The following is a 26,208-nucleotide window of genomic DNA, read 5'->3' as shown; positions in this document are numbered from 1 at the left end:
GAATTCTTCTTTCCAGCCCCTTCTTGCCTGCAAGGTTTCTTTTGAGAAATCAGCTGGCAGTCTGATGGGAAGTCCTTTGTGGGTAATTGTCTCCTCTTTTCTCGCTGCTTTTAAGAGTCTCTCCTTTTCCCTGGCTGGTGTAGCTCAGTGGATTGAGCGCAGGCCCGTGAACCACACGATCGTGGTTCGATTCCCAGTCAAGGGCATAAATATTTTTTAAAAATATTTTATTTATGTATCTTTAGAGGGGAGGGGAGAGAAATATCAATGTATGGTTGCCTATCGTGAGTCCCCCACTGGGAACTAGCCTGCAACCCAGGCATGTGCCCTGACTGGGAATCGAACTGCGATCATGTGGTTCGCAGGCCCGCGCTCAATCCACTGAGCTACACCAGCCAGGGCGAATAAATAAAATCTTTAAAAAAAAAAGAGATTCTCTCCTTCTCTTTCATCTTGGGTAATGGAATTATGATGTGCCTTGGTGTCTTCTCCTTGGGTCTAACTTCTTTGGGACTCTCTGAGCTTCCTGGACTTCCTGGAAGTCTGTTTCCTTTGCCAGGATAGGGAAGTTCTTCATTATTTTTTTCAAGTAAGTTTTCAATTTGTTGCTCTTCCTCTTCCCCTTCTGGTACCCCTGTGATTCAGATGTTGGAACATTTAAAGTTGTCCTGGAGGTTCCTAAGCCTTTTTTAAAATTCTTTTTTAAAAAAGATTTTATTGATTTATTTTTAGAGAGGGGAAGGGAGGGAGAAAGAGAGGGAGAGAAACATCAATGTGTGGCCCCCACCGGGGACCCAGCCCAGAACCCAGGCACATGCCCTGACTGGCAATTGAACTGGCAACCCTTTGGTTTACAAGCCAGCACTCAATCCACTGAGCTACACCAGCCAGGGCACTTTTTAAAAAATTTTTGTTTCCTTGTTCTGTTCTGGTTAAATGTGTATTTCTTCCTTCTGTTCCAAATTGTTGATTTGAGTCCTGGTTTTCCTCCCATCACTGTTGGTTCCCTGTACATTTTTCTTTATTTCACTTTTCATAGCCTTCACTTTTTCCTCTATTTTGTGACCACACTCAACCATTTCTGTGAGCATCCTGATTACCAGTGTTTTGAACTCTGCATCTGATAGGTTGGCTATCTGTCACTTAGTTGTATTTTTTCTGGAGCTTTGCTCTGTTCTTTCATTTGGACAAAATTTTTTGTCTTGGCGTGCCTGTTACACAGTAAGGGGAAGAGCCTTAGGTGTTCACCAGGGTGGGGCAACCCAATTCACTGCATTGTAACACTGTCCAAGGGGGGGGGGTTGGGGAGGGGTCAGAGAGGGAACAGTACTGCTTGCTGGGCTCTCTGCCGGCTTCCAGACCCCTCCCCCACTTTCCACAAGCAAACTGAGCCCTTCTGGTACTGATTCCCGAGTGGGTGGGTTTGTGTGCGTTCTAGACCCTGTGAGTCTCCCCAACAAACTCTCCTGTGAGGTTGGGAGTTTCTCCTGCTGCCTCAACCCCCACAGGTTTTTTCAGTCAGAGGTGTTGAGTCTTTATTTTCTGCTGGAACCCTGGGTTACAGGTCTGTCTCTCTCCCCAGGTGTTCCTCCCGGCTTTTCCACAGGCAAATGTGGGACCACCCTGGTCCTCCAGCTGCCACCTTGCCGAGAGTCCTCTCCACCCCAGCTGCCTGTTTCCGCCCCTCCCACTATCTGGATGAATGTTTTAACTCCTTGGTTGTTGGACTTCCACAGTTTGGTTTTCTGGCAGTTCTGGTTGTTTTTTGTTTTTAAATTTGTTGTTGTCCTTCTTTTGGCTGTGCAAGGAGGCACAGTGTGCCTCCCTACACCTCCATCTGGGCCAGAAGTATATTTATCAATGACTTGACCAAATGTTTCAGACCTCTTCACCATCCCTGTGGCTCACCACATTCTCAAAAGGCGAGTCCAGGGACACACATGCTCGGCTGTCCAAGGGCCCAGCCACTGCCCACACCCCACTCCCCACAGCCGCCCCCTCAGATTCCCACCTCCAGCGTCTCCCCAGGAAGCCTGCCCCTCCGGGTCACAACTGCCGCTGCCTCTGTTGTTCCCAATCAGCTCTCTCCCCACCGGCCGCCAGCAGCAGCAGAAGGGACGGTGGCACCTGCTTCGGCGCACCACTGAGTCCAGAGCTGTACGCGCCTCCCATGGTGTTTGCTAGACAGAAGAGAGTCAAGCGAATGTTACTTAGTAAAATCGTTCTATTGCATTGTTGAAACACTTCATACCATCCGGAACAGGGCACTGCACGATGAACCTTAACAGGACGGACATCTCCTCTTTTTATCTATGCTCTTTATTCCTCCTCTTCCTCGGAGGAGGAGGGAGCGAGTTCTCCGCCCAGACACACACTCAGACAGAGCCACCATGTCTGGCTTAACTGCAGAGGTTTCCAAGTTCTATGTCCGTGCTAAGATGCAAACCCAGCATCACCACCATCACCACGAGTGTCCAGTCCTGTGGGATGACGGAGACACACGCAGGCAGGGAGGCCCGGGAGCAGCCTGGCGGGAGAGACCTGTCCTCTCTTCCAGGTCCTGCTCTCCACCTGCCATCCCCAAGTGTGCTCACCAGGGTCTGGCCTCTCCCACTTCAAAGCATCTCTGGCAACTACAATCTCCAGAAATTTATCTTCTCACTATTCAGAAAGCCTGAAGTCCAAGATAGAGGTGTCGGCCCCCCTGAGGGTGGGTGTCAGGGAGTCTGTTCCAAGCCTCCGTCCTCGTGGTCGCCAGTGCTGTCCCTGCGTGGTGTCTGTTCTTACCCAATGTCCCCTTTCGGTAAGAACACTAGTCCCACGCATGAGGGCCCGTCCTAAAGACCTACTTGGAACTTCTGGATCTCTGCCCAGGCCCCATATCTAACTAGGACCTCCTTTCCGGTCCTGCGGGTCAGGACTCGGAAACCGATGTGCACTTAGGGGATCGCGGTTCAGCCCCTGACACTCCCACCGCAGGGAGGCTCCTCACAGCCTATCGGCCGGTGAGTCCTGCAGACAGATCCATTTCCAAGGCCCATCTCAGAAGGAAAACAGGGGTAGCGCTTAAAGGGGGCGACCCAGAGACAGTCACAAAACACGAGGATCGTCTATTGGCACCGCTACTGCACACGACAAATGTTAGGAACAACGAGGGACCACGTTCAAAGTAAAGCTTGTCTTTCAGGAGACAGCACTGTGCTGTTTGAAGACTCATTATGCGCAGTGTCTCCGGCGCGGGGTGGCGGCTGCCTGGGCCGAGGTCGCACCCCCCCCTCCAGGGGCCCGGGCGGCAATGCCCTGGCGCGGAGGGCGCCGGGGCTCGAGGACGGGCAGCCGGGCGGTGCAGCGGGCCTCTCGCGCGCCAGGCCACGTCCCCTGGTCGCGGGGCCGCGCCGGCGCCCGGGAACTTCGCGCCCTGTCCGCGCTCCCGGCCGCCAATAAAGTTGCGTTCCGAGCCCACCGGAAGACGGGCCGTCATCCGCGGCGCGCCGTCGTAAAAGCGCCGGTCTCCCGAGGCGACCGGTAACGCGGCGAAGATGGCGGCTCTGGTGGCGGCGGAGGCCGCGGCGCCCGCAGGCCCGGCCGAGCCGGCCGAGCCGGCCGAAGCGGCGGAGCTGAGCCGCGCCCTGAGCCGCCTGCTGCCCGGACTGGAGGCCGACAGCAAGCTGGGCCGGCGGCGTGCGCTCGAGGGGCTGCAGCGCGCCCTGGAGGCGCCAGCCGCCGATCCCGCCGCCTTCCAGGGCCCCTGGGCGCGCTTGCTGCTGCCGCGGCTGCTGCGCTGCCTGGCGGACCCGGCCGAGGGCTGCCGCGCGCTGGCCGCGCACCTGCTGGCCCTGGGCCTGCGGCGCGCCGCGCGGCCCCGGGACGCCCTGCCGCGCCTGCTGCCCGCGCTCGCCGCGCGCCTGGCCGGCCCCGACCCCGCGCGCCGCCCGCCGCCCGAGGCCTGCGAGGAGTTGCGACTGGCGCTAGTGCAGCTGCTAAGGCTGGCGGTGGACCTGGGCGGCGCCGCGCTCGCGCCCCACCTGGACGACGCGGTGCGCGCGCTGCGCTGCACGCTGCTGGACCCCTTCGCCGCCGTGCGCCGCGAGAGCTGCGAGTGCGCCGCGGTCCTGGCGCGCGCCACGCCAGGTGTCTGCCTTGCGCGGGGGAGAGAGGACAGGACTGCGGGCGGGGGTGGGAGGTGGATCTCGCCCACACACATCCCACCCCACACCTGTCCGGGCCGCCCCTGCTTGGTCCCCAGCTGCGGTCCCCTTTGGGCTCTTTCTTTCCTCCTGATGCTTTCACTTCCTGTGGTTCTCAAAATACGGAGCCCACTACTAAGTTCACGTGGGCCCGCTCCTCAACTGGGGACTAACCCAGATTCTGAAAGGACCACACCTAGACACACACATTGCTCTTCTGGTCGGTCCCTTCTTTTCATCCCCAGTTCTCTCTGGCGCCCACCTGCTCTCTCTGACTGCCTGTTCTCCGGCCTGGGCCGCTCTCCCGGCAAATGGAGGGAGCCTGCTTCTCTCCTGCTTCCCGCCCATCCCTTCTCCGTTATTTTAGAAACGCTAATCTGACCCCGACTTGTCCCTTTCCCAGCATCTGCTTCCCCAGTTAGTTTTGCTCACGGCATCAGGTTGGAGTGGGAAGTGGGAGGGGAGCACCTGCCCAGTCCTGCTGGGAAGGCTTCCAGGAAGAGGGAAGCCTTACGGGGAACCTGGGGGATGGGTGGTCAGGGGAGACCCAGCCTTGAGGAATAAGCTTGGCAGATAAGGAGGGAAGTGGAGGCCAGAGGGAAGAGGGCCAGGCAGTGTGGAATTAAGTGCGGCAGGGAGCCCAGGAGGGTGTGGAGGAGGGGCCTGACCTGCTAGGGTACAGGCAGTGAGAGGTTGCAGGAGCCACTGGGGCCATGACTAGGCCATGACTGCTGGGTTGGCTTGGACTTAGGGCAGTCTGCTAACAGGAAAATGGGCCCCACATTGTGAAGGTAGAGCCGGCAGGATCTCCTGTGGCATTCGGTGAGGGTCGAGGGAGAAGGAGACAAAGGAAGAATGGGGTGTTGGGTGATGTTGTGTCCCATGAGGATTGGAGTGGCTTCCTCCCTGGAGTGGGGATTCCTGGGGATTTCTGGGGAGCCAGGCAGGGACTGGGCTGCAGAAGGCCAGTGAGGGTCACAGCTGTTAACGTGCTTCCCCCCGGCCCTCCACCGCCTGTCCCTGGTTCTGCGTAGCCGGCTGGTGGTGGGGGTGCTACTGCTGGGTGTGCCCCCAGAGTGGACTGGGAGCTCCCGAAGGGAGGGCCGCCCGTGCTGTGCCCCCAGCACGTGCGTGGCACGGTGCCTGCTGGGAGGAGGGGCTCCTTGGGTGCAGAGTGGAGGATGGTTTCTTCTGCTTAAAGCACCACCCCACCCACCACCATCCCCTGGCCTGCCCGCCCCGGGGTGAGGGCCTCTCCTCTGGAGCCCATCACTCGGGGTGGTGGGAGAGCGAGAATGTGCCCAAAGAGTTGCTGAAATAGCCGTCTAGAGATGGGTCTCAGGCCAGGGCAGAGCGGCACAACCGGATGGTCAGCCTGCCAAGGACCTGCCACAGTGCTGGGCATCTGGCTCTGGGCACGGCCGGAGGCTGGGCTGTGGCCCGTGTCCTCCTGGCTGGGCGTCTTTCTTTTGGTGAGCCTCCCCCTTGAGCCCTCCCCTTCCTCACCTTCAGCTGTGGCCATTTGGGTCACGTCCTGCTCCTGTGTCGGTCCCCACACCAAGCGTGCCATAGGGACCTGGGTGGGGAGGAAGGAGGCCCCAGGGGCCATGGCCTGTCCAGGGTGCCCCGGAGTGGGCCGGGCTGAGGGGCTGGGGTGCAGCCCTGCTGACAATGGCCTTCCCTGCCCTGCAGACCACTTCCACATGCAGTCGGAGTCTCTTGTCGGCCCCCTGATGCAGAGCATCTCCCACCAGCACTGGAAGGTCCGTGTGGCCGTCATCGAGGCCACAGGCACGGTGATCCAGTTTGGCAGCGGGAAGTCAGTGGACGACGTGCTTCCTCACTTTGCTCAGCGGCTCTTCGACGACGTCCCCCAGGTACCAGGAGGCCTCCGGCTGGGCTGCGGGGTGCGGGGCTGTGACCCACTTCCCTCTTCTTTGTTAAGGTGTTCCCAGGGCATCAGATGTCCTCGCCTCAGCCCCAGGGGCCCCGGCTCGCTTCTCCGGGAAACTGAGGAGCGATGAGTTGTCGTGACCCATGTGTCATTGGAAAGAAACATCGATGTGTGGTTGCCTCTCACATGCCCCCCACTGGGGACCTGGCCCACAACCCAGGCGTGTGCCCTGACTGGAAATTGAACCCATGACCCTCGGGTTTGCCGGCTGGTGCTCAGTCCACCGAGCCACACCAGCCAGGACCGTGTGCTGTTCTTCATCCCGGCTGTGGAGGAGGACCATTTCCTCCCAGGAGAAAAGTCTCGGCCTACAGTTTGCAGCAGTGTCTTTGATGAGCCCCCGCTGGGCAGATTTAGTGGGGAAGCATCTCAGTCACCGCGGCTGGCAGTCCAGGTCGGGGAGAAGCGGGGGCACTCGTTCCACTAGGCTTGTTGGCCGGCAGACAGGAGTGCTGACTTTCTTGTCGGCAGGAGCCACATGGGAGGACATGTTGGCTTCTCACACATCACAAGAAGCAGGGGGAAGGCTGCCCCCCAGGGAAGGAAACAGGATGGGGACATGGGGGGTGTGCTCGCAGGCAGGGGTCCCCGGGAGGAGGGTGCCCTGTGGCCTCTGGGTGCCGGCGAGGCCCTGCCCGGACAGTGGGGGAACTCTCGAAGTAGCTCTGTGTTGACACACAGACGCACCAGTGACCCCGAGAAGCTCCCTGCACCTGCTGTGACTGCCCGAGCTCCCTGAGTAGCGTCCCTGCTCTGTAAGCGGCCGACTGTGGAAAGTGAGTCATAGGTGTCCCGGCGTCGGGAGGCTCTGCGGCCACCTGAGAGCCAGGGCGCCACCAGACGGCGTGTGCCCTTGAGGTCACCGTTCTGTTTTCCGTGGAGACAGACGTTTCTGCAACTCCAGTGTATGACTCTTGCTACTTACGGTTCCGGAAGGAGCGCTCTCATGGTCGAAACTGTTCTCACTGACTTACAGCTTCTCCGAACTTGGCCTCCTGGGCTGCAGGCCAGGTCGCACTGGTGGGCCTGCCAGGTCACTGGTTCCGTGTGCTCTCCCTGTGCCAGCAGGAACTGGGATGCTGCCGCTCTCACAAACGGGGAGCGTGCTCAGAGCGTGGCCATCCACTCCTGGCACCCCCCTCTGCAGCTTTGTCACCTGGTCTCCGGGACCCGTCCAAGGACGTGGAAGGGGGGGCGCCCTGCTGGCTCTCTGGCCAGAGGGCTGGTTCCCACACAGGAGGCTGCAGACACGTGTTTGCTTTGCAGTGCGAGGTTCTGAGGGTCAGGCCCGAGCCCAGAGGACTCGGGCTGGGCGTCGACTGTGGCCCCAGCCTTTCCTCTCCAGGCCTAGATGGCCTGTGAGCTGAGCGAGCGCCCGGAGTGGCTGTGGGATGGGGGTCTGGGCGGCTGTGCCTGTGCCCACAGGCGCCCCCAGCGCTGTCCTTTGCCGGCTGAGCCTGTGCTTTCTGCCCCTCGCAGGTGCGACAGGCTGTGACGCGCGTGGTAGGGGGCTGGCTGCTGGACCTGCGGGACCGGTACTCCTTCTTCCACAAGCTCTTCCCCCTGCTGCTCAGCAGCCTGGACGACGAGATGCCGCACATCGCGTGAGTGTGACGCGGCGCGTCCTGGTGCCGCTTGTCTGGGGCCTGCCTCTCCTGGGCCGTCACCAACATGGGCTGTGGCCTTTGCCCGGAGCCCCTGGCGGAGCTGCCTCATGCCCCACTTCCCCCAGTCTGCGGGCTGGGAGAGCACAGGCACAAACAGGGCTCGGGGGTTCAGACGTGGCTCCGTCTGGGTGAGTCCTGGGCCCCAAGTGCGCCCAGGCAGCTGTCGGTGAAGCTGTGAGACCCCCAGCAGGGCTCCTGGCCAGTTCTCGGGACGCTCTCAGCACCTGGCCCTCCCTGATGGTGTCTGTCCTGTTGGTCTGTCCTGCAGGCATGAGGCAGCCAGCCTCTGGGAGAAGGCGGGGCTGCAGTGGCAGAAGGAGAATGAGGAGGACCTCAAGGACAAGCTGGACTTCGCCTCTCCCCCTCCCGCCCATCACCCCTCTCCAGGTGCGTGGCCTTCCCCAGGACAGTGACACGGGGCGGGCAGCCAGGGAGAGCCTCTGTCCTCGCAGGAAGCAGTGCCTGGCCCAGGCCGTGGCAGCCGAGGGCTGGGAGGTGCTGCAGGCAGGACAAGCATCCTCAGCCTCCCCAGTGGCCTGTGGTGTTCTCTGTGCCCTGGGCCAGCTCTGTCCTGAAGGGGCCTCTGCAGCGGTGTGAGTGGCCACGACAGATGTGCCCCTGGCTCTCGCGGAGCCCTGCCCGGGTGGGTCCCTAGTGTGAGGACATGGTCAGCTGGGAAGCAGTGGCCGCTTCCCAGTGTGTGGCCAGAGTCAGCCCCTGCACACAGGTTTTGTGCCCTGTGTCTTTCTCCAGGGCAGGTACTGAGCAGTGCAGTGGTGGGCGGGGGGCTGGCCTGGCGCGCGCGCATGTGTGTGTGTGTGTGTGTGTGTGTGTGAGTGTGAGCACACGGACCCACAGGCCGTCCTAGGCAGGCGAGGTGTGTCGCCTCCTTGTGGGTGTGCGGCAGGCCGAGTGGCGGGCATGGCCTGCGACGCCCGGACCTCGCAGGGCGCTGAGTGTCTCTTCGTGGGCTTGCATCACGCGCTGCCTGCAGGCTGCCTTCGGTCCGGGTCTGTGCTCTGTCCCTGTTCCGAGTCAGGCAGCGCGTCTCCTGCCGAGGGCTGTGGAGGCTGCTGTGCACGTGCCGGGCCCAGTCTTCCGTCAGGCTCGCGCGGTGCCGCTCTCCTCTCCTGTCCTCGGCTTATCCCCACCTGGCGGCCCCAGTGGGCCCTGTGCTCCCCCTCCCCCACCTCCCTTCCCTCCAGCGCACACTGTGCTGCTCCTGANCACACGGACCCACAGGCCGTCCTAGGCAGGCGAGGTGTGTCGCCTCCTTGTGGGTGTGCGGCAGGCCGAGTGGCGGGCATGGCCTGCGACGCCCGGACCTCGCAGGGCGCTGAGTGTCTCTTCGTGGGCTTGCATCATGCGCTGCCCACAGGCTGCCTTCGGTCCGGGTCTGTGCTCTGTCCCTGTTCCGAGTCAGGCAGCGCGTCTCCTGCCGAGGGCTGTGGAGGCTGCTGTGCACGTGCCAGGCCCAGTCCTCCGTCAGGCTCGCGCGGTGCCGCTCTCCTCTCCTGTCCTCGGCTTGTCCCCACCTGGCGGCCCCAGTGGGCCCTGTGCTCCCCCTCCCCCACCTCCCTTCCCTCCAGCGCACACTGTGCTGCTGCTGAGCAGAAGCTGGACTCTCCTCGTCTCTCTCCACGAGAGCGGACTTGTCTGTGCCTGCAGCGCAGCACCTGGAGCAGGTGTGCCAGGTGCGGAGTCGGCTCAGCAAGTGCCTGTGAGCTGGATGGTCTCCTTGGGGCTGGAGCACAGACTCGAGCGGCTGAACAGACAGCTCTGACGAGGTGACGACTCACTGCTGAGAGACACTGAGCTCCAGCCTCAGGCCCGCCGAGCAGGGTGCAGCGGAGTCAGGTCCCATCAGGCGGATCTCCCCGTTCCCAAGGGAGTGAGGTGTGAGCTTCCTGTCACAACAGTGGGATGAGTCCCCAGCTCTGAAGCAAAGCCGTGTGCTGGGAAGACGGGCAAGTAGTCACCTGACCAAGTGCCCCCCCACCCCAGGACAGGCCGCACAGCTGTCTGCGGCTGTGCCCGCCCGAGATCGGGGGCGACCGCCTTCCGGGGCTCTTCTGCTTTGAAATCACCCTTCTGTTGAGACGGGTTTCCCTGGCGACGCTCAAGTGGAGGGGAAGCCCCCGTTCACAGTGGCGCGTGGTGTGCCGGACCTCGTGACACAGGGGAACAGTCTCCTCGCGTCAGGCTTTGACTCACGGTAGAAGGGAGCGGCGCCCCAGGGCCACCCATGTGCCCTCCTGTCCGAGGGGCCTGGGCTGGCCTCTCCTGGCTCGCGTGTCACCCGGGCGCCCACAGAGGAGCCATCAGAACCACTGCTCGTAAAAGACGGGGGGGCCAAGGCCAGGTGGCCGGGGAGGCAGGGTCCGAGCCCCGAGGGTGAGGAAGGTGGCGGCTGCCCACTGTGGGCAGCACCGGGCTTGGGCCTCGCCACCCTGCGGCCACCACAGCGCCCACTCCACACTGAGGGGCCCCAGGCCCCATCTTCCCCGGGGGGCAGCTGAGGCCCAGAGGGGAAGGGGCTTGTCCACCAAGGCAAGTCAGGGCCCGCTCCGGATGGGCCAGGTCTCAGGGCCAGGCAGGTGCTCTCTCTGCCATTTCTTTCACCCCCTTCTCAGGCACCCCCTCAGCCCCTGTGCACAGGGAAGGGCACTCACTGGGCCCATCTGGGGGGCCCTGCCTTTGCGCGTGGTGGAACCACCTGCTGGTGGTGCAGGCTTGCAGCTCAGTCCAGGCAGACCTGCCCTTGGACTTGGGTAAACACATTAGGAAATCGAGGGTCTGTTTTTCTGCTTGCAGTTAAATGGCGCTTAGTCTGACTGTGCAAACCATGAGCCGAGTTAATGTTCCATGTGCTTCTGACCTGCCCGTCTGGGTTTCCTGCTGACCCTTCCTTGACCCAAGAGACAGGAGAGACATGCTTAAAAAACGAATTGAGGGGGGGTGGGGCCTCAAGCTCCCCGAGACTGCTCTGCGCACACCGAGCTGGGCCTGGCGCGTGCAGTGTGGCCAGCGGTTCTCCCAGGGAGGCCTGCGCCCTCGCGCAGCAGGGACCGTGCAGAGCACGCTGGGAGCGCAGGGCTAGCCTGTGGCATGCCCACACGGATCTGCAGTGAAGCCCCAAGTCAGCTGCCCAGAAAGCAGCTCCAGAGTTAGGAGACATTACTTGGTAGTGGGAAAACGGGGTGGAAGAACCCCAGCGGCTGTGTCACCGTGAACACTCAGCAGGGTCCTCGGGCTCCTGCTCCAGGGCCGGAGGTGAAAAGCACCGGCAGCACCTCGGCTGTGCTGGGCACTGCAGTGTCGGTGCCCACGAGCGGGGCCGAGGCCGGGAGCCCCCAGTGTGGTTTCCGCACGAAGACGACGGGAAGGAAGAGAGGCCAGCGTGGGCGTGCACGCGTGGACGGCGGACGTGGGAGGAAGGGCCAGAGCCAGGGCGGTGAGCAGGGGCAGGACCCAGTCCACGCGTCAGGCTCAAATGTGACCAGGACCCACCGTGGACCCAGAGGTGAGACCAAAAGCTGTGGATCTTCGAGGACAAGCCGTCGTGGCCTCTCGTCGGGAGCTTCTGTGGGCGTGTCATCAGAAGCCTCTCCACGAGAGAATGACCTGGCGGGTCGAACTTCCTCAGTATGAAAAGTCCCGCCCTGTGAAAGACCTCATTCAGAGAATGAAAGAAGCCACAGACTGAGAACATATTTGCAAACTATGCAGATGGGGACTTGTGTCCAGAATAGAGAGAGAACACTTAAAACCCGACCATCAGAGAACAGTCCAGCCCTGGCCCGTGGGGCTCATGGGTTAGAGCCTTGTCCCGTGACCACAGGGTGTGGGTCCCGGGTCCAGGTGTGTGGGAGGGAACTGAGGGACGCCTCTTTCTGGCATCAGCGTTTCTCTCCCTCTCTCTCACAAAGCAATGAAAAAATGTCCTCTTGTGTGGGTTAGAAAAAAGAAAGTCTGATTTTTTAGTGGCCGAAAAGGGTTTGAAAACACTTTGCTGACGAAGATACGCAGCTGCCAGGTAAGCAGGTGAAAGAGACTCCGTGATTCGTTGTTAGGGAAGCAGGTGGACCACTGGCCACTGCAGGTGGCATCCACCCCAGACCCAGCACGCCACGCACGGGGAGCCTATGGGAGACTCCGAGGAGCCGGAACTGGCACCAGCGGGATGAAACTGCAGCCACTTTGGAAAAGTGTTTGGCGGTCCGTCTAACTCTAAATGCGCACCGGCCACTGGCCTGTGGGTGCCCACCCCAACACGTGAGAGCAGTGTCCACGGACCCGCCGGCGGTCATCACAGCCTCAGCCCTGCCGGCAGCTGAGGAGCCCTGTGCCCTGGAGGGCCACTCAGCCCTCCAAGGTCTCAGGTGACTGCAGAGTGAAAAAGCACATACCGTGCAGTCCATCCGTAGAACATTCTTGACCGGGCCATTTGTGGGGCCAGCAGGTCCGGGGGCTGCGTGGGGCGAGGGCGGGAGTGCAGGGCGTGACGGGCACAGGGGCTGGTCAGGTCAGAGGTGTTGCCGTCTGAATGCAGTGACCGTCCCGTCAGCAGTGCGGCAGCCCCCCCGCACCTCACTGGGAGCGTCCTGGCAGGAGTCGGGGCATCTTGTCTTTGCTGCTGTCTTGCGAGCCAGTTTCGTTTGTAAGACCTCAGAATTGAGCCCGCAGTCCTGCCGTGTGGACCGTGCATCTCTTTCCACACCAGCCACTGAGACGCTGTGAATTTCACGGTTGGTTTTTACCTTTTCCATCCAGAGCAGCGCCCGGGGCTGGGCTGTCGGGAGCTCGTCTTCAGAAACCTCTGCAAGATCCTTCCCGCCATCTGTCACGACATCTCGGACTGGGTGGTGGCCACACGGGTGAAGTCGGCCCAGCTTCTGGCTGTGCTGCTGCTGCACGCAGAGGACCACGCCACACAGCACCTGGAGGTCCTGCTCCGGACCCTGCTGCTGGCCTGCGCGGACGAGGAGCCCGCCGTGGTGCACAGCGTGAGTGGCCTTCTCCTGTTGCACCGACTTGGGCTGGGGGCAGGGTTGCACCCCAGGTGAGGCTCCTGCAGCCGTGGGCTGGCACCACAGCCGGTCCCCGGAGGGCGAGGGCCCTGTTCTCCCACCATGGAGCCGCAGGGCCTGGCTCTGGGGATGGGCCTCCGTGTGTCCTCAGAGCTGCGCTGCGGAGCCTGGGGCCCCCCGCCAGGACGGAGCCCTTCCACTCACTGCCAAGAAGCTAGAGGTGGGGGTCGCCCGCCCTTCTGGGGGCAGCCTGGGCTCTCCCAGCCCCCGCCAAGTCTCAGCAGCGTCTTGGAGTCGCCAGGGTCTCCCTGCCAGACGCCCTGGCCCCTGCCCTCAGCCCGCCCATCCCCACAGTGCACGCGGTCCGCAGAGCTGATCGGGACGTTCGTCAGCCCGGAGGCCATCCTGAAGCTCATCTGGCCGATGCTGAAGAAGTCACCCTCCGCCTCCGGCCTCCTGGTGCTCGCCTCGGTCATCCGGGGCTGCCCGAGGGAAACCCTGCGGCCGCACCTGAGGGCCATCGCCACCGAGCTGGCCGGGACGCACGTCCGGCAGGGGTCCGAGGAGGTGAGTGCGTGGGGACGGGCGCGCAGTGATTCTCGGGTCTTTCACCTCGCAGCCTGTAAACTGCTGAAACTGCGGCCCTGGCTTTATTTGTGGCCACGTATTTTTTGTCAAAAAGTGCCGTGTGACTTCCGCTCGTTCACACGGAGGGCTGTTGCATTGGTGGTTTTTTTTATTTGACGAGCTATGGGGCAGAGGGCAGTGCCCCTGAGTCAGCAGGCAGGTGTCCCCGCTTTACAAGTCACCACGGGGCATGACTGTCGACGACTGTGGGGCGTAGGCAGCGCGACCGACCAGCAGTGATGGCCGGGACGCCTGCTCCTTAAATGTGGATCGGGGGTCATTTCAAAAACTAGATAGAGTCGCCCCCCAGGCCCACCCACCCCAGGCCTAAAGGGACCTGCTGCAGGAAGAGTCAGGCGGATGTCAGCCCCAGCCCAGGGCTCACGGGGGGTCGGGCGGCTGTGGCAGGCAGAGGCCCGGCCCGCGTGGGCCACACCAGGTGGTCCAGGAGGCAGCACGGTGCCACAGAAGTGTGTTTACGTTAGGTAACACAGAGCGTCACGGAAAAGTTTGCAGTGCGTGTGAGTCGCCAGAATGCCCCCGCTCCCAGCCTCTGTGGTGGCCCCTTGGGTCCTCACCTGGCCTGATGTCCTTCAGGGACGTCCTTCCTGGGCCTGTGCAGGGGGTGCTGGGCTGTTCGGAAGCAGACCCTCGGACCGGGTCACCTCACTGGTCACATCCGTGTGACCGCGTAGGGTCATGGACACGTGAGAGCTTTTAAAAGCACTAGTGAAAACCCAGGAAGCTGTTGCCAAGAACAGTGCCGAGTTCGTTAACTCCCAGCCCAGGTTCCGTTGCCCATTGAGTAGACAAGCCCCTGAGGGTCGGTGCGCTGGACCCCAAGGCCCGGCACCGCTGCCTGACCTGAGTGGCCCAGGGCCACGGCTGACAGGTTCCCACTCTGTCTGCAGCTCCGCTACGGCCAGCACCTGCTGCTGTGTGTGCGGGCCCTGGTGTCCGTGAGCCGTGAGGACTGCCGGGGGTGCGGCTTGCCGCTCCGGCAAGTGCTGCTGACCGTGATGGCGCTCCCAGGGGCTGCGAGCCTCGGCGACCAGGTGAGCCTGTGGGACGCTCCAGCACTGCCCCGTGGGTGCTGGCACCCACCTCTGAACACCATTTACGTCTGTTTGGAGCCCTGAAGCCCCCCGGTCATGCCCAGCTCTGCTCCGCGGGAGCATGAGGACGACTTGGGGAGTGGGCTGCCTTTCTCATGGACTGAGCGCTCAGTGACTGCCTGCTGGTCTGCCTCCTGAGCAGGGGTGCAGCCAGCTCTGCCCTCACGTGAGCGGAAATCCAAGCGGAAGCCGGGTCTGCAGTCCCAGGCTGCCGGGACTCACTTCCAAGGGTTTGTGTTCTGTTCCTCCTCGTGGGGACAGGGACACGGCTCACCTGGTCACCCCGACAGGTCGTGGCGGAGTGGAGGCTCTGAGTGTGGGGAAGAGAATGTCCCAACCCATGCCTCACACTTTGCAGGTTCAGGAGACCATGGACGCGCTGGCTGCAGCGGAGGGCAGAGGTGACAGCCAGGACCTCTACTGTGAGCACGCCGGGCCCCTCCTGGAGTGGCTGGCCAGGTCCCAGCAGGGCTGGACCGCACACTCCCCAGAGCTCCTACAGTTCAGTGCACTGGTCTCCCATGCAGGTGAGCCCCCCGCGAACCAGAGTGCCCCCGGCAGGCTGTGCTGCACCAAGGCCACCGTTCCAAAGCCACTCACAGTCACTGCCACCCATGTGGAGCGAGTGTGCGGAAGGCTGAGGAGGCCACCCGGAGCTGGACCGCAGCTCGCAGGTTGGCCCAGCCCAGGCGCCCACGGCTCCTCCGTTGCCTGTGGCCCTCAGGCGGGTCTCGGGCTCGTGCAGTGCCCGGCAGCAGCGGGAGGTGGTCGCCGGCTACGGAAGCCTGGGTCCCCCCCCTTCCCACGGGTCCACTGCCAGTGCCCGGTGAGGCCTCTCCCTGGGGTGAGTGGTGCCACGTTCTGGTTCTCCGGCACAGGCGGCGTGTACGCATCGAAATTCAGGGCCGTTTTCAGCAAAGAAGTTTGAGCGAGTTTCCACATAGGAGGCGGGCAAAGCGGACTTGCAGTTGTGAGGACACAAGACAGGTCACTCTGGGGTTATTCGTGAATGATTGCATTTCTCATGCAAACAAGTGCAGGCCTACTTTCCTGCCCTGCTTGTCCTGTGCCCTTTCCGGTGAGGAAAGGCAGTTTGCCTCCAAGTAAATGTGACAGCCGTTCTGTGTCCCTTAAGCCGCCCAGTGGGGCTCTGAGCCCTCCCCGCCCCCTCCCTCACCTCTGGGTACGGCAGGTGTTGTGGCAGCTCCGGATTAGGAGGGTCCCTGCTGTCACCGTGGCCGGGCAACCTGCCTGTCAGTGGTGGTCCCTGGATGGTGCCCACGGCCTGGCAGCGGTTCCCCCCAGGGCCCGACGAAGAAAGAAACCAGAGGCCTGGGAGAAACCAGAACGGCCCCGGTCGGCCCCCTGCAGAACCTCATCTCTGCGTCTGGAGGCCCAGCGCTGGCCCTCGTGGCCAACACTCCTTCCTGCCGCACAGCCTTGCCCCCCTCTCCTCTGAGAAGCTCGGGGCGGGGGCCGCGGGGCGGAGACATTGCTGAGCGGGGAGCCCCTCCCCCCTCCACCCAGCCTCTTGCTGGGCCTGGTGTGTTCAGTTTTGAGTGTTTACTGAACGTTTCCCAGACAGTTGCACAAGTCAGGTTATTCAGTGCTCACAGCGCAGGTGGGGACGCGGGGTGCACGCACCTGGGAGAGCAGGCCAGCGTCCTTGGCAGGAGAGCTGGGGTTCGAGTTGGCGGCACCTGCGTGGCCTCCTGAAACCTGCTGTTCTGATCTGCAGTCTTAAAAGTGCTTCTCACGGAGGGAGCACGGCTGGTTGACACCTGGGAGAACAAGCCTGTCTGGGCCTGTCGCACGTCTCGTCAGGGAGGTGTTGACAGGGGACGGGAAGCGGCAGGAGCCAGTCTGGAAACCACGGTTTAGTGACGCAGGCCTGTTTCCTCTGATACCGTCCGTGTGTTATGCGTGTGGCGTGTGCTGGGTGTGCATGGCATTCACACATGTGGGGCATGTTGGCATACCTGTGCATGTGGAATCTCAGAGGAAGGTAACCGCCGTGCACTGTGCTCTGGGGGAGTGGGTGATGTCCGCGTTCCTCTCTGTTCTCCGCCTCCCCGTGTTCTTCGAGTTCCCGTGCGGAGCACATGCTACTGCAGTGAACGGGAGTCGGAGCCTTTGCGTGGTTTTCACTCAGCAGGTTCCTTTAGCTCCTTACGTGGGAAAGTTCTGTACAGAGACAGCTCTTTCGGTTTGATTGTGCAGCGTCTCCACGTGGAGAGGGGGGCTGCGCAGGAGAGGCGGAGGCCCAGCACGTCCCACGGCGTGAGGCCTGCGCTCCTGGGCGAGCCCTGTGCAGGTGGGCGCTGTGTCCGCAGCACAGGTGGGAGACACAGCCCACCCGTGATACAGAAGGTGGGTTCGAATGGGAGGCCACGGTCCCTGGGTTGGACTAGGCCCAGAGTCAACGGCACACCCTCGGTGGTGGCGGCAGGAAGCTGCAGTTGGCGTGGCCAGCGGCACCGTGCGCAGCCAGAGCTTATGCCTCCAGAATCACCGCACCTTCCGAGCCTGTTCTCCAGCGGCGTCACTTACGAGGAGGGGCCTGCGGAAATCCTGCTAATGAAGGAGGAAGCCGCGTGTCAGAGCCACTCAGCAGCGGAAGTTGGAAGTGGCCCAGATACCTGGTAGGAAGTCCCCGGCAAGACGACAGCCACCGCAGCCACAGAGGGACAGGACGCCGCGTGAGTCTCGCTGGCAGCAGGGGGCGGCTGCCAATGGCCATCCACGCGTCCTCAGTGGTGGTCACGCCCCAGAGGCACCCAGAGCGTCCAAGGAGCAAGTTCCAGTTTGGGGCGAGTGTTTGTTGAACATCCGGCGTGCCGGCCAGCCTTTCCCGTGGCCCGTCCCCTCCGCCCCACAGTGACTTCGACTTCGGGGTTCAAGCGCCTTTCTGGCAGGTCGCAGCGTGAAGAGAGGTGGACAACAAATCCAAACCGGAGGCTGCAGGGAGGCAGCCCCGGTGGCCAGAGGAGGGTCAGGCCCCAGGTGCTGGGCTGCGGGCGGGTCCCCGAGCCCGCGGGCCTGCGAGCGAGGTGCGTGGGGTGCCTGGGGGCGGTGCTGGCGTGCAGCGCCACGGTCTGCCCTGCGGTTCAGGGAGACCTGCGCGAGGGCAGGCGGGACGGCAGCCACCTGTTCCCACGCCTCCGTGCGCCCACTTCAGTGTCCACCCACACCCTCGCCCGCCCGCGGGGCCTGGCCCAATGCCATCTGTAAAAAAGGCTTCACTGGACCTACTTCATATCAAGAAACAATTCTTTTTAAAAAAGAAAGAAACAGCCAGTTTTCAGATGGGAAGGGCCAGAGTGGGCTGGTGGCAGGGAGGAGCGGCCACAGGGAGCAGCAGCTTCTGGCAAACCCGACTCTCCGACGTGTTTTCATTCGAGGTGACGCTGAGTTGTCACCGCCTCTCATGACGCGTTTGGGCCACGTGCTGCTGGCCTGCCTTCTCCAAGAGTCGTCTGCAGTGGCACCCAAGCAGCTGTCCCCTGCCAGGGATGCGCTGCATCCCCAGGTGGCCATTCGTCACCCCTTCGAGGTTCCCTCCTTCCTCTGACGGGAGTGCCAGGAAGGACGAATGTCCCCGTTTATGTGGGGCCGGCCTGTGGGGGGTCAAGGCAGTGTCCTCGGGGGGCAGTGGCCACCCACTGGGCCCACCCTGCTGCCCCGTCTGCTCTGCAGGAAGCAGGTAGACGGGGGGGTACTTCCTCCTCTGGCGGGGAGCCGCCAGCTTTTGTCTCTGCAAACCGGAGAGGAAACAAGCCCGGATGCCTGAGCGGACGCTCGGCGCTCGCTCGCCCATGCGGATGCGCCCCACTCCATGGCCGCGTTGGTCTCTGGCTCACACGGCTGCAGGTGACCCTGTTCCGAGGGCTTGTCTCCAGGTTGGAGACGTCTGAGGTTGCAGTCACTTCGCCTGCCGCCCTCGCAGTTGTCAGCGTCAGCAGAGCACTGCGCAGGGGCGTTGGGCGGCCTTCGTGGTCTAGACCAGGAGTCGGCAGTGGGCACAGGGCCCGGTGGGGGTGGGGTCCTGTGGCTCGAAGCTCATGTCTGCGCCCAGTCATGGCTCCGTGAGTTTCCTGGCGCCGAGCACCGTGGCCTGTGCTCGAAACCTTGGGTGCTGCCTGGGACTCAGCACTCCTCCATCAGCCAACACGTGACGGAGGAGGGGCCTGTCACGGTCAGGGTCAAAGAGTGAACAGCTCACAGCATTGATTTCAGCTGATACTTAACACGTTGCTGGACTTTATTTTTTGAGGACTTGGAAAACTGTAAGAGCAGGGGTGTCAAGCTCATTGTCGTGGGAGGAGGGAGGCACATCAGCCTCGCAGTTGCCTTCAAAGGGCTGGATGTAATGTTAGGACTGTGTAACTGTAACTGTTCCTTAACTAGGGGCAAGGAGCTCGGTGCTGCCACCGGGTAGAAACAAGGTGCCGGGCGGGATAAAACCAGGTGAAAGGCCGGATTCGGCCCACGGGCCTGTGTGTGCCACCTGTGGGTTAGCAAACTCAGGGTGAAATGTTCTTGGTCACCTCTGTCCGATTCTCCAGAAGGGACCCACCCTCTGCGGCCGGAAGCGCCCCCTGTCTGCGTGCAGGGGCAGAGCAGGTGCTCTGTGTTGCAGGCCCTGCCCTGGGAGAAGTGCTGCCCCAGCTGGTCCCCATCCTCCGGAGCTGCCTGCAGCCTGACAGAGACCCCCAGATGCGCCTAAAGCTCCTCTCCCTCCTGTCCCGGACACTGCTGAGAGCAAAGGAGACCGTGGACTCCCAAGGGTATGTGGCCCCCCACACGCAGCCACCCCTCACTGCCCCCACCCCACACTGTTGGGGGTGGGGTGCCGCCGCCGCCCTGCGTGGTCTCAGGCTGGAGCCTGCAGCTCGCGGCCCCAGGTAGATGGCGAGGTCAGGGCAGGGAGCCACCACACAGGGAGGCACTAAATCAAAGTCACTTTAGTGTGGTCGTTAAAATTCCATTCAGTGAAAAAGTTTCAGGGAACATTAACTATTAATGGTTAATGCATTAGCTGTCCTCAGGTTTAAAAGCCTTTTGGTAGCTTTCAACCCGAACGAAGAGTTGATGGAATCACCATGGACAGGGAAGCTTTTGGAAGAGCTTTCAGGCAGCAGCAGCGGCTGCAGCTGGGTAGCTTTGAAGCAAAGGAATGGGCCGCTCGGGTGGGTGTGGGAGGCCCTGGGGCCACACCCCTGGGGACCCACGGGTGGGGTGGGGTGGCCTGCAAGCCTGTGTCCAGGTCAGGTAGATGCCAGGAGCTGTCTAGGCATCTCTCCCCCGGAGGGAGCAGATGGGGCAGAGCCGTCCTGCTGCACTGCTGGGGTGTGTTGGGGGGCATGGCATTCCCTGCAGACACCTGGGCCGTTCACTGTTCTTCCCCGGACTCGAAGGAGCTCTCTGCTGCTGGGCCTCGAGCCAAACGTCTTATTGCAGGAACTCGACTTCCTGCCTGTCTGCAGAGACTTGGGCTCGGCAGGGACCAAAAAGGCACGCTGAGTGCAGCCCTGGCTGCCGTCCCAGCAGCAGGCAGGCCCGCGCCTGGACCACCTGCGAGGCCGTCCACTGGAGCGGTGCTCAGCCCCGTCCCCAAGGACAGTTAACCTGCCCGGTGTCTGCTGCGTCTGGACGAGGCTCCTGGAAGGAACTGCACTGAGCTTCGGCACTGAGAGAGCTGGGTGCTGGAGGGAGCGGGGAGTTCGGTGCAGTTGTGTGGGTGAGGGTGTCGGCCGTTTTCACAGTCGTTCACAAACACCACCCCCAGGTTTGGGGCTTTAGGGCTATAAAGGGGCAACTGAAAAATGCATCATCAACTCGTTGGAATGGAAACGGTGGAGAGGGGACCATGGCTCCCATTCGTCTGTCAGAGCGTCTGTCCTTCGGCCGGCCCCACGGGCTCTGCTCTGGGGGCGAGCAGGGGCTGCAGCTCACACCTGGCATTTCCACCCAGACGCGAGAGTCAGGGGCAACACCGGGACTCAGTGCTGGCGCTGCTCTCTCCATAGAGCCCTCAGCCCGGGCTCTCCATGACTGCCCTGGGCAGAGCCTGCCCGTCTGGCCCCCCCCGCCCCCGCCCAGGGAACATGTTCTGAAGGAGCCGGCAGGCAAGCTCCAACCTGCACCAGCTTCCTCGTCTTGGTGGGGGAGCACCTGTCCTGCACACAGGCGTGTGTCTTCTGTGCACAAGAGAATTGTTTGTGAGTCGGGTGCCTCACTCCCCAACATGGTATTACCTCCAAGGGCAGTGCAGACATGTGGCTTCTGGCTACGACAGGACACAGGGCCCAGTCTTTCTGAAGAGCACCCCTGTGCATCCCTTCCAGAAAGCCACCGCTCCCCGCCTAAACATTACAGCACATTGGAGACCGTGAGCCATCCGCAGCCAAACACACTTTTCAGGTTTGCAGCCTCCCCTTCGCCGGCAGCTCTGCAGCACCCCCTGCTGGCGGCCACGGCCCTGCACCTGCAGTCTGAGCCCTAGGTGTTCCCAGCAGCTGGGGCCAGAGCATTGAGCTGCCTTCGAAATGGCAAATAATGGGTTTTTTGCTCAGGAAAGTATGGCTTGATCTGTGGGCAGAGGCCCGCGGGTGCAGTGGGGCCTGTCAGCAACATGGAGGCTTGTCTCTGGGTGGTGCTGAGGACTCTGGCCCCTGAAGTTCTGAACCACCAGGTGACAGGCTGGGGCTCTTCATTTTTGTCTTGGTGGCACATCGCAGTGGTTGGTCACCACGGAGACAAAGTCCCCTGTGAATTGGAGAGACAGTTGGGTCTCCCTGTGTCATTGCACTCGGGCCTCACCAAGGTGGAGGCAGTGTGGGCAGGACCTTGGGCTTGTCTCCATAAGATTGTCACACATGGGGGTGATGGATGCCGCCCCTGGTGACGTGTCTCAGGTGTAGCTTGCTATTGTCCTCAGAGCTGGGGGCGTGGCGGCATGGCCCCTGTAGCACAGCAGGCCCCTGGGCCCCAGGTTGTCAGGAGCAGCCGGCTGTGGCGGGGGCCTCCCCAGGGAGCAGCCCTCTGACCCTGACCCTGTCCTTGTGCTCTGTGCTCCCTCCGCAGGCAGTTCCACAGCTACCTTGACACCCTGGTAAAGGACATCATGGCCCCCAACCTGCAGTGGCGAGCAGGGAGGACGGCTGCTGCCATCCGCACAGCCACTGTGTCCTGCCTCTGGACACTTGTCAGCAGCGATGTGCTGTCAGCCACACAGGTCAGGCTTGGGTGTCCTGGGCGCCTGTGGGGGCAGGGGGCTCACCCCATCTCCCTGGCCACAGCAGGGAGGCACCCAGAGCAGTGCTGTGTGTCCCTCAGGGATGTGAAGGGCACCCTGGTGGGCGAGCAATGGGGGGCGCAGTCTGGGGCACATGTTTTGTTTGCTTGGGCCATCTCAGGGTTTTCTGAGGTTGACACATTGAATGTCGCTCCTCACAAGACAGAGATTTTCATCGCAGGAACCTAAGCGAATTGGACAGGCCCTGGGCTGTCTGCATCATGTTGTCCCTCTGTTCAGCTGGCCTGGGGGGCGAGGGAAGCAATAGAAAGGGTGTAAACGTGTGCTCTGCTCTTCCGGTGAAAACACCTCACCAGGTGCTGGCCTGGTGTGGGGCTCCCCCGGTGCACGAATGGCTGGGACTTACATCATTAAACTGCCCCCAGACGATGGCGGTCCTGGCAGGCAGCCACCCTGGTGAGGAGCGGCTACGTAGGGTTCAGGTCTCGGTCAGGCTTGGTGAGTAACAGATTTTTAAGAAATCAACTCACCAAGTTAAACAAAAATTGTTCAAATTACCTAGATTTTAAAACACAGGTTCAGGTCTGCTGGTGTAGAAATTTCAAATAGTGCCCAGACTCTGTGTTACTTGTACGGAAACGCAGTCTGTCGCCACCAGCCAGGTGCGTGCCAGGCGTGTGCCCGGGGCGTGCCTCACGCCGGCGTTTGCACTGACCGCAGGCACAGGACGTGCGGGAGACGCTGGCGCCCCAGGTGCTGACCACCCTGGAGGAAGACTCGCAGACAACTCGACTGACTTCGTGCCGAATCATCGATGCGTTTGTAAGGGCCTCTGGCGATACGATCGATCCAGACAAATTCATCAAGATTTATCCTGGTGGGACATTTTTCTTTTCCTAAGCATGCATATACATTTGACAGGTGTTCCTTGTACAGGAAAATTGGGAGATGCTACTTTGACTTCCTGTCACACTGAGAGTACAGGCAGGGTGATGACATCACACCACTGCACAGCTACCCTGAGGGAGGGGACAGAGGGACCAGAGCTGGGGGCAGGGCCCAGCAGGAGCAGGGTGGGGTCCCCAGCTCCTGGGGTCCCTGAGGCCCCATAGCAGCCAGGGTTCTGCCTCCCGTGGCAGGGGCCCCTCGGCCCACGCCCTGTGCTACCCTCCCTGCAGAGCTGCTCAAGCGTCTGGATGACGTGTCCCAGGAGGTGAGGCTGGCAGCGGCCTCCGCCCTGGCCAGCTGGCTGCGGTGCGTGGGGAGTGGCGCCGGGAAGTCTTACTACCAGAGCCACGTCCAGCACCTGTACCGGGAGCTCCTTGTGTACCTAGACGATCCCGAGAGCGCCGTGCAGGACGCCATCCTGGGTAAGCCCGCCGGTGACCGGCACTGACGGGAAGCCCGTTCCATGCGGACATGAGTAACGTGTGTTTGAAAGACGTGTTTTCCTAGATAAAACGCTGAGTGAGAGGGGTGTCATTGTTTGATGTCTCCTTCGCTGTGCAGACATTGTTAGTTTGAGGTCGTCCCGCTTGGTTTTCTTTCGTTGCCATTGATGGAAGGGAGAGGCCTGAAAAGGCCCTGCCAAGAGCGGTGTCAGGAGTCCGCTGCCTGGGTTTCTTCAAGGAACCTATGACTGCAGGTCTTCCGATCAAGTCTTTAATCCCCTGAGTTTGTTCTTGGTGTAAGAGGGTGGTCTGGTTCCGTGGTTTTTGCACGTATCTGTCTAGTTTTCTAATAGACTCTCCTTTGTCATAAATTAACAGACCTTCCAGGCTGTGTCTGTTCCATTGATCTGTGTGTCTATTTTCACGCCAGGACCAGGCTGTTTTGAGTTCTGCAGCCTTGCATTGGCTTCTGGCATCTCAGGGGTGTCTGCTGTTTTACAGAGGTCCTCAAAGCTGGTGGCAGCCTGTTCCCCGACCTCCTGGTGAGAGAGGCGGAGGCCGTGGTCCACAAGCACCGCTCGCCCACCCGCTGCGAGCAGCTCCTGCGGCACGTGCAGGCCGGGCTGCCCGCCCAGTAACCGCGCTGCAGGGCCGCTGGCAGCACCTCTGCTGCAGGTGGGCTCGAACACCAGACCCTCGTCCCCACCAGGGTGGGCCTGGCGGCCTTTACAGCTCACAGCAGCCAAGGACATGAATGAGAAGACTGTGACAGCCAGGAGAATGTGTTTCCTGAGAAAACTGCCTACCGCTTTTCGAGCCGCCCAGCAGTTTCTAAACTGATACTCAGCGGGCGGCCCTGTTTCTACGGGCTGTCTGTGCAGGCCATCGGCAGGCTGCCAGAAGTCCACACTCACCCAAAATGAAAACTGGACGTCAGCTGTGCACACTGCAGCAAGACCTGGTCTCACCCTCCCTTTTTCGAAGGCGTGTATGCTTCTCTCTCACTTCAGTACCTGCTGCAGAAGTTCTTGACCATTTCAGAAAAGCCGGAGGGATGGAAAGGAGACTCCGTCCTTTGATTCTGTCTGTCTGTCTGCTGGCACCAGACCCCTCAGTGAGCAGACTGAAGGGGATGAGACCCTAAGAACTGTCATCGGTGAGAATCTCCCCACTTGAGACGCACTGGAACTTAGAGTGTGTTGTGGGTCTGTTCGGTCAGGTCCCTTGTTTAGGTCACTAATGCTGACAGTGTTGAAAAGAGGCTATTTAATCAGATTTCAGTTCTCTTATAAACTGTCAGTAAAGTAAAATTGTCTTTTATTCTCTAGCACTCTCTACACCCAAGTGCCTGAAAAATTTCACTGTAATTGGTTTTTATTTCTACAAGCCAAATACATATGTTAACACAAGTTTGGAAATGTACTTTCCAACAATCAAATATTAATGTTTATGCTTTGGTGTTTGAAACTTAATTAAAATATTTATTGTAATTATTTTGTATGCCTATCTTTATGTGTTTTGGTAATTAATAGACATTTTTTCAGAAATCACTTATTTTTTCCCTAGATGTAACCTCACTGAAAAGCCAGCCTTGAGAACTGGGGGGCCTGCAACTCAGCGTGGTGGCCACCACCCATTTACAAGCTCTCTCTGGACACCAGGGGGCAGCAGCTCCCCATGAGAACACAGGGGCTGCAGCCGGAGGCCCTGGGCTCACTTCGGCAGAGGCTGGGGTGCTGGGACTGGGGAACAGTGGCCTGGTGAAGGGGTGGGGTCTGAGTCTGCAGTGCAGACTTGGGTCCCCTGTGAGCCCAGTTCTGATGATTGATGGCTACAGGGATTTGGGAAGTCCTCAGGCCTGGTCTTGCCCAGGAATTAGTCCCCAAATTGCTTTCTGCCTTTGGCATCCTCTGCCTTTTCCTTCCTCAGCATGGCCTGGAAACTTGGTAGAAAGGCCAATTATGCCCTGGCCGGTGCAGCTGGTAGGAGTGGAGTCCCATAAACTGAAAGGTTGTGAGTTCGAGTCCCAATCCGTGAACACGCCTGGGCCAATTGATGTTTCTCTCCCTTCCTCTCTAAAAGGTAAATGAAAAACTGTCCTTGGATGAGGATAAATAAATAAATGCTAATTACCAGGCCTCAGGCCAGACCTGAACCAGATGGGTGGGGCCCAATGGTCAGCCCTCCAGGGACCTCTGATGCCCCTGAGCACAGCAACCCTCCACCCCCACCCCTACCCCCTGAGCACCACACGTCTTCATGTCCCACCAGAAGCCCCACCTTCTTTTTTTTTTAAGATTTATTTTTGTTTATTTATTTAAAGATTTTATTTATTTATCTTTAGAGGAGAAGGGAAAGAGAGAGGGAGAGAAATATCAATGTATGGTTACCACTCATGCGTCCCCTGCTGGGAACTGGCCCGCAACACAGGCATGTGCCCTGACTGGGAATCGAACCACGATCCTGTAGTTCAAAGGCCCACACTTAATCCACTGAGCTACACCAGCCAGGGCCAGAAGCCCCACCTTCTATCTTGGGTCAGCCATTGGTGTCACAGGAACCAAAAACAAGTGGCAGTGAACTTACTTTGCTGAGAGGACAACACACTTAAGTCCTCAGTACCCATTTGGTTGATGGTTTCCTTCACTGTGCAAAGAACTTTTAGTTTGATATAGTTCTGTTTCTATATTTCTTTCCTTTTGTTGCCCTTGACTAAGGAGATGTATCCAAAGAGATCCTGCTAAAAGTGATGTCAAGAGTTTACTGCCGCCCTGGCTGGTGTGGCTCAGTGGACTGAGCACGGGCCTGTGAAGCAAGGGTTCGCTGGTTTGATTCCCAGTCGGGGTGCATGCCTGGGTTGCGGGCCCGGTCCCCAGTAGGGGAAGCATGAGAGGCAGCCACACATTGATGTTTCCCTCTGTTTCTCCTTCCCTTCTCCTCCCTCTAAAAATAAATAAATAAAATATTTTTAAAAAAGTT

At 60.6% G+C, this 26,208-nt stretch overlaps 1 protein-coding gene across 1 annotated transcript; it reads left to right on the top strand.

The window, feature by feature from the left end:
• The first annotated feature begins 3,519 nt into the window (after positions 1-3,519).
• On the top strand, positions 3,520-24,729 carry DNAAF5 (dynein axonemal assembly factor 5). Its single transcript, XM_037057980.1, has 13 exons — positions 3,520-4,131; positions 5,880-6,064; positions 7,621-7,745; positions 8,077-8,195; positions 12,582-12,814; positions 13,193-13,405; positions 14,377-14,520; positions 14,939-15,107; positions 19,220-19,367; positions 21,667-21,817; positions 22,559-22,715; positions 23,017-23,208; positions 23,731-24,729. Exons 1-13 carry the CDS (start codon positions 3,540-3,542, stop codon positions 23,865-23,867), a joined length of 2,565 nt encoding a protein of 854 aa, XP_036913875.1. The 5' UTR covers positions 3,520-3,539; the 3' UTR covers positions 23,868-24,729.
• The last annotated feature ends 1,479 nt before the right edge of the window (positions 24,730-26,208 follow it).

This window comes from Sturnira hondurensis, unplaced genomic scaffold, assembly GCF_014824575.4.
Source record: "Sturnira hondurensis isolate 20B ecotype Veracruz unplaced genomic scaffold, ASM1482457v3 Scaffold0009733, whole genome shotgun sequence".
Lineage (NCBI taxonomy): Eukaryota > Metazoa > Chordata > Mammalia > Chiroptera > Phyllostomidae > Sturnira > Sturnira hondurensis.
This window is presented reverse-complemented; position numbering and strand designations above follow the sequence as displayed.